Source organism: Stylophora pistillata, chromosome 9 (assembly GCF_964205215.1).
Source record: "Stylophora pistillata chromosome 9, jaStyPist1.2, whole genome shotgun sequence".
Taxonomy (NCBI): domain Eukaryota; kingdom Metazoa; phylum Cnidaria; class Anthozoa; order Scleractinia; family Pocilloporidae; genus Stylophora; species Stylophora pistillata.
The window spans coordinates 10,030,855-10,037,700 of record NC_142527.1 but is presented as its reverse complement, the minus strand read 5'-3'; the positions used below and the strand labels follow the sequence as shown (position 1 = coordinate 10,037,700).

Here is a 6,846-nt window from a genome sequence, read left to right as displayed (position 1 = left end):
TGAACGAAGTAATTTTTTTTGAAAATTTCAATTTGCAGAGGGTACTTGGTTAGATCTCAGTGTTTTCAATTGGTAATAGGAAATTGGAGAATCCCTCGTAACGTGATCTTTAAGAAATTGCGAAATCCTGTCCGTTTGGGTCTGCAAGGCGAAACTTGCAAACAGCTCTTGCAAACTGGTGGCGAGGATTTTCATTTCAAATGCTAGCTTTGCGGGTATCATCGAGCCCAAACGGTCCTGCTTACCACTGAAAATAACTGATCTCCTTAATCCTTGGCAAATTGAATTTCACGGCCATACAAAACCCAACGTTCTCGAAATTGGCGCTCTTTATTAAGTTTGGTCTTTTGTTTGCCTTTGAATGTTTTCTTATTCAAATGAATGTAGAGAAATCGAGAACGTTAATTCTTAGGACTGTTTCATGTTAACCATCAAGTGAATATCTGCGATAATATGCGACTTTTCCTGTTTCTTTCTGGTAAAACTGACTTGTTCAAATTTATCAAATTTTTATGGTACAATGACATATCAAATTGTGTGGAATCAAAGCACAGTACAGTATTTCTTTCTTGTAATTCAAACCACTTGGAAGTAAGGAGAAAATAATTCGTGAGCGGATATAAGCTAATGGGTTTCATTATGCTCTCAATATTCTATTTTTATACTATTGTTATACTCAAATGGCGTGTTTCAATCGTGTCAGTCAAGGTTACTAGATATATCTTGTTACAAGGTGTCTACTTGTTTTTCATTTTAAAAAAAATGTTTTCTGATATGAGTTGTTTATTATGCAGTCTACTTTTGATAGCTTTTTCATCAGTAAATGCTTCAAAACCCCATAAACATTTTGGAAGAATGTTCAGATTTCAAAGTAGCAGTGTGGCTGAAGTCCAGAATAAAGAGTTTTTAAAGTTGACATTTTGAGTGTTCATCCTTTGTCTTTTTCTCTCACAGTGGGTTAATGCTGGAAACATCAGCTGTAAAAACTCTTCATGTTGGCCAATTTCATTATCAATTCATTTGATAGAACTAAATTCTCTTGTAATGCTCTCCACTAATCCAGCACCACAATTTCTTTTAAAACTTACCCTTTTATAAATTCCAGAGTATATCTTGCGAGTCAAAATCTAGCTCTCAGAGTCTTGCATTTTTCACAATTCAGGCCCAACTGGATGGGGTCTTGTTTAATAAGTATCAGCTTGGATGAGCATTACTTGACAGACTGAGCTTGATCTTGACTGAAAGTTATCAAGACAGGTTTGTTAGGTACTGGAGCTATTATGTATAAACTGAATGTTGTAACTTGATTACCATATTTTACCTTCCTCAACAACTTTTTCTCTAAAGTGGGTGCTTGCAAAAATTAGCAGCCTATTTGCCACTTAACAGAAGTGATAAATTGAAAACCAGTGAATAATTGATTTTTTTTAAAAGCCAGCTCTGTAAGATATGGAACACGTTTTTCCACCCAGATTAATGGCTCAAGCCTAGAATATGTGGGCCATAAATTGGCAATTCAATTGTTTTTCTCGTGAATAGACCACTTTCATAAATGGCTGCTGGATTAATATTCTTTTGTTTAAATTTAGATTAGCCTTTCTGGCCTCGTTCTCCAGTACAAAATTCAAAAGAATACATTATCTCAAGCGAGGCCAGAAAGGCTAATTTAAATTTAAACAAAAGAATATTAACCTGACAGCCATTTATGAAAGTGGTGAATAGCCCTTTCTTTTGCAGCTCCTCGCAGGCCTTGAAGTTCGCTTGCCAACATGAACATTATTTTAAACATGTCATTTTGAACCTGGTCCTTATTAAAAAAAAAAAAAAAAAAAGGGAAACTTTGTAAAACATCCTTTTCTGATTAAGATGCTTGAGTCCAAAACTCTGTAAATAAAGATGTCAAAGATGTATTGGAAGTGATTTTGCAATCTGATTGGCCAATTTGTCTTTGTCCATAATAGTACAGACAACATTAGCTGTGAATTAAGCCCCCGAAAAGTCGTCAATTTCAACCAAAAACCAGTGAAACATTTGCAACACAAAAAGCTCAAAAACATTTTACTCAACTCCCAACAAAAATACAGGAGTCCAGGAAATTTCCACATCAATCTCATCATTGCATGTGATTAAAAAAACATACCAAGGGGGAAGGGAAACAGAAAATTGCAGTTTGCATTACATTCATGAAAACTTAAAAAAAAAAAAAACTTTGATAACACAAATAGTAATTTCCTTTCAATCTTTCAGGGGGACCTTATAGTGTCTTTGGTGGACATGATGCAAGTAGAGGTCTCGCAACTTTTTCAGTCGGAAATGATGCTGTCAAAACTGAGTATGACGATTTGTCAGACCTTAACAGCATGCAGATGGATTCATTGCGGGAATGGGAAACACAGTTTTTGGAGAAGTATGACATGGTTGGACGCCTGCTGAAACCAGGCGAAAAACACCAACAGTATGATGAATCAGAAACAGAAGAAGAAGATGGGAAAGGAGACAAGAAAGAACAGTAGAAGCTTGAGAAAGAACTGTCTAGGAATTCAAAGGATGTATAAAGAGAAAAACTACGTGATCAAACTGCGCCAGTGTACACTTAACCCGCTAGTGATACTAAAGAGAAATTATCCAGCGTCCACAATTATGTTCAGGAAATTGACATTTATTTTTAACAGTCAAGTGATGCTTTGCAAGTAATTGAAATTTATTTGTGAATGTGTTCTGAGGTCAATTTTAGGAGCTGAGCAACAGGCTATCTACCCCTCCATCCCCTGACTAAATTTTAACCCTAACTTCTTAGCAGCTAAGTTGTTCACTTACTTACTGTGATCTGTGTTTTGTATGGTGTTAGTCATTTTTAAGTAGAGTTTACTTGGCTCATTCGTCAGTCTGAAGTAATAATAATTTATTCTTTTTCCCCTTCGTGCTACTGCCTGAGAACAACAAGAACAGGCGAATGAATTGATCAAAAAATAATGGTAAAGAAAAAAAAATGACTACTTTTAAGATGTTAGTAATGTTATGTTTTAGAATGCATGTAATATTGTAACCTACAACATCCCCCATTTGGTGTAACTGAATCTACTAGGACACAACATTTTCCAAGTGGTAAAAGGTTTTAATAGACCGTGCTAGGGACAAATACATGAGTAGGTGTTTGTATCAAATGGAAGGAAAGCAGAGAGATTCCCGAGACAGGATGTGGACAATAAGTCTAAGTAGGTAAACTGGAATTGTCTTTGATGGTCCATCTGTCTTGGGTGATCTTGTGTCACCTCACATCATCATTGTAAGATAGTCTCTCATATCAATAGAAACTGGAGAGTTACAGAACAAACTAGGCAGTTTAATGGACAAACTTTTATTTCTCTCAGTGGTTTGAGCAGTTTTCGGTAGAGTGTTAAAAGCAGTTTGATATTGTATTGTTTGGAACACTTGTCACAAAAAATTATTAGATGCTGAACTGAAACTGAAACCAGTCATGACTTGGTCACCCTAGTTCTCCTCAGTTTGAAGTTATTTACATATTATCTGATTTTCCTCAAATTCTAATTAAATTATTGTGATATTTAACTTTGCTCTAATTGGCTGCTGTGGTTAGGTTTAGCGTTTACCCTCATTTGAAAACATTGTAGTATACCGCAACGGTGTTTGTAAAGTAGTTTTGAGTGAAAGGAAGGAAAGAAATGATATCTTTGTTTTCAACAGATGTCAAGCTGCTGAAAATGATGGTTCTTTTTAACCCTTTAACTCCAAAAAGTGATAAAAATGTAACTTCTCCCTTCTAGATTCATATATTATCCAGAAAAGAGGTAATGAGAATACTCAAACCTATCAGTTAGAACCTTTCTTGATCTAACACCAAATTCCCATGACTAATTTACAAGGAAGTGTGTAGCAGCTAGAGGGGAGAAGTAAAAATCAGGCTACGGTTGTTCAAAGAACAGATAATGCTATCCAACAGATAAATTGCTATCCAGCGGATAAGTGTTACCAAAACGTACTGAGCTATCCACCGGATAGAGATTTGTCCAGTGTATAGCGTTATCCATCCTTCGAACAACCGGGGCCAGATCATGGGAATTAAAGGGTAAGCAAATTCATGTAAGTTCATCACTAGAGTAGAGAAGAATACATCAAGATTTTTTTTTAAAATTTGACAACCAGATATTTTCAGATTATTGCCTTGAAAAAGATCAATTATTGTATGTAATTAAATTCCAGTGATATTTAATTGGGTGATTCAGGCACAAGAATTAGTTTTGGTTGTATTTGTCTCTGGGGCTTGACAGACATTAAAGCTGAGTGCTGAAATCTTGTGAAGAGTAGAAGGGAGAGTCTGTGATTGTATACATCCAATAGGCAACAATTTATAGAGCAAGTACTCAAAAACTCTGCTCACAGCCATGGGTTTACTTTTGTTAAATAAACATGTAGTCACTTGGTTAAGGTCAGCGGTATCCCAGTTAGTGCTTATTTTTGTTGCAACTCTTTCTGCCCTTACATCAGTTTGCCAATTCCATGGGCATGTCGAAGCTTCAAATTGATGGACACAAATTACTTAAGATGCAAAAATTTTCAGAGCTGAAGTTATGGGAAATGTGGAAGATAGAGAGAATTGATATTTGGATACTTCTCCCTGTATGGGATGCAAGGGATCACAAGGTTACCCCACAGCATTTCATCAGGTTTCCCTGACAATTCGTGAGTACCAATTTATATCCCAGGGTGGAGAGAGGCAATGTGCATTACCAGTAAGTGTCTTGCTCAAAAACACAACAAGGTGACTCGGCCAGGTCTCTAAACCCAGAGTTCACTGCATCTCTCCCATAGGATTTCTTTATTTCTTATAGTTTTCCAAAAATTTAGGATGCTGCACGAATCCTTAGACAATGTCAGCATTTAAAACACCACATTGCCTTTGAAAAGCCTTTGATTGACCTCTCCATTTGAGAATCATTGCAGAAATGAAAGCTTAAAATGGAGAAGCAGGCAGTCTTGCTTTGTATGCTGCTTGCATGTCGTTGCCTTTCCTCCCAACATAATTTGGTTTAATCGACTGAATCCTTAATGTAAATAGGCCACCATAAGGAATTCTAACAAAGGGCTATTGCTTGAAATGTCAGCTTTAGAAATTCTTTACGGTGGCCAATTAACATTGTCAACTCAGCTAATAAAACCAAATTATCTTGTAATATCCTACATTGATGTAACAACGCAGTTTCTTTAAACACTTACTTCCTTTATTCCAAACAGAGAGTTTGCTTACAGACTGACTCTAATGAACAAGTACAAGATGCAAAGGTTTAGAAAATTTTACAACTCTATCTCAGACATTTCTTTATTTTCCAGTAGCATTATAACTGACAAAAGATGTTAGTTTGGCAGTGCTGCTTGCTATTTGTCTCTGCAACAGCTCTTTCTTAAGCTGATCTCTCCGTTGTTCCATCTTTTTCAGATTTTGGATCAGTTTATCTCTGAGTTCCTTTTCTTGTTCCTCCAGCTTTTCCTTCTTTCTTCTCTCCTCCTCCTCTCTTTTCCTCTCTTCCTCTTCAAGTTTCCTCTTCTTCTCTTCCATTTGTTTCAGCATTTCTAATTCTTGAAGTCTCTTGTTCCTCTCCTCTTCCAGTTTCCTCCTTTCTTCTTCTTCCTGTTCTTTCACTGCAACTACTCGTTGGAGAAGTTCCATAAGCAGCCTCTTAGCACCTTTCTTTTGTTCTGCTTTTTCTTGTTCTCTTTCTCTTTCTAACTGCCTTTGCCTTTCTTTCCGTTCGATCTCCCTTCTAATCCTATCCGCTCGTTTTTTTCTTTTCTTTTCTTCCCTAGCCCTTTTTCTTTCTTCCTTTCTCCTGACTGCATCTTGTAACAATTTTTGCCTTTCAGCCTCTTTCCTTTCTTCTTCCAGACGTTCCATTTCTTTCTGTCTCTCTGCTTCCTCCTTTTCTTTTCTTTTCCTTTCTTCCTCTTTTCTTTCCATTTCAATCAACTTAAGTCTCTCCTGTTCTCTTTTCTTAATGTTTCTAGAGGACAGATGACATGTTCGGTCAAAATCCACTTGGATATTGGCAGTAGCAGCACGTCCTTCTTCAGAAATGTGCATTAATTTCATGCCTTTTAATGCCCCCATGGCATTTGAAAACCCTTGGTATTGATTATATTGAACAAAAGCATCAAAGTGCAGGTGTGAGCCGAAGTAAAAAGTTTGAAATTCATTGTTTGACAACTTCTGCCTGTAAGGATCCAAGACTGGTATATCTACGCATCGGATTTTGCCAAAACGACGAAAAACAGAAGCCAGGACATCTTCGCTCGGTTTACTCTTTGAATCATCGTCTGAAAACCACTTACACGGTAATCCTTTGATAACAATGGTGTCCGGTCTTTCGCCTGGATTTCGCTCGTCTAAGTTCCCTGCTTCCCTGAAGAAAGAATTCCAATCGTTCACAGAAGGAAATTTCACCTTCAGTTCTGCTGCTCGAACTTTGAGCGGCTCCGCGAATCCGCTTAATTTAATGGATTTTCCCTCTAATTTTGAAATAAATTTTGTAATTAAACCTTTGGTGTCTGTTTCTCCCTCATAGCGAATGAACTCCATCGAAGACTCAACAACTTTTAACACCATGAATTGATCTGGTGCCACCATCGATTTTAGCCTCTCCATTACTTCCCAATTAGATATCGACACTCCAGCGACCTTGATCTCTGGTAGAGCGACATGTATTCCAATTTTGGCAACAGGTTTAAGATATAAACGCTGTGTAGCGCACAGCTCTGTTGCCTCAGACGTATCCCCACAGGCTTGAGTCGCCATCTTGTTTAATTTCCTTAGGAGCCTAGCCTCGATAAAGA

The 6,846-nt window shown here is 37.1% G+C and overlaps 2 protein-coding genes across 2 annotated transcripts in view; one reads left to right on the top strand and one right to left on the bottom strand.

The window, feature by feature from the left end:
* The window catches only part of LOC111344578 (membrane-associated progesterone receptor component 2), a 4,918-nt gene extending 467 nt beyond the window's left edge, over nucleotides 1–4,451 (top strand). Inside the window, exon 2 of the mRNA XM_022951821.2 lies at nucleotides 2,248–4,451. Coding sequence (XP_022807556.1) covers nucleotides 2,248–2,513 — 266 coding nt within the window. The 3' untranslated portion in view covers nucleotides 2,514–4,451. The remainder of the gene's footprint in view (nucleotides 1–2,247) is intronic.
* A 767-nt stretch (nucleotides 4,452–5,218) lies between these two features.
* On the bottom strand, nucleotides 5,219–6,817 carry LOC111344577 (A-kinase anchor protein 17A). Its single transcript, XM_022951820.2, has one exon. It carries the CDS (start codon nucleotides 6,806–6,808, stop codon nucleotides 5,339–5,341), a length of 1,470 nt encoding a protein of 489 aa, XP_022807555.1. The 5' UTR covers nucleotides 6,809–6,817; the 3' UTR covers nucleotides 5,219–5,338.
* Nucleotides 6,818–6,846: the final 29 nt, after the last annotated feature.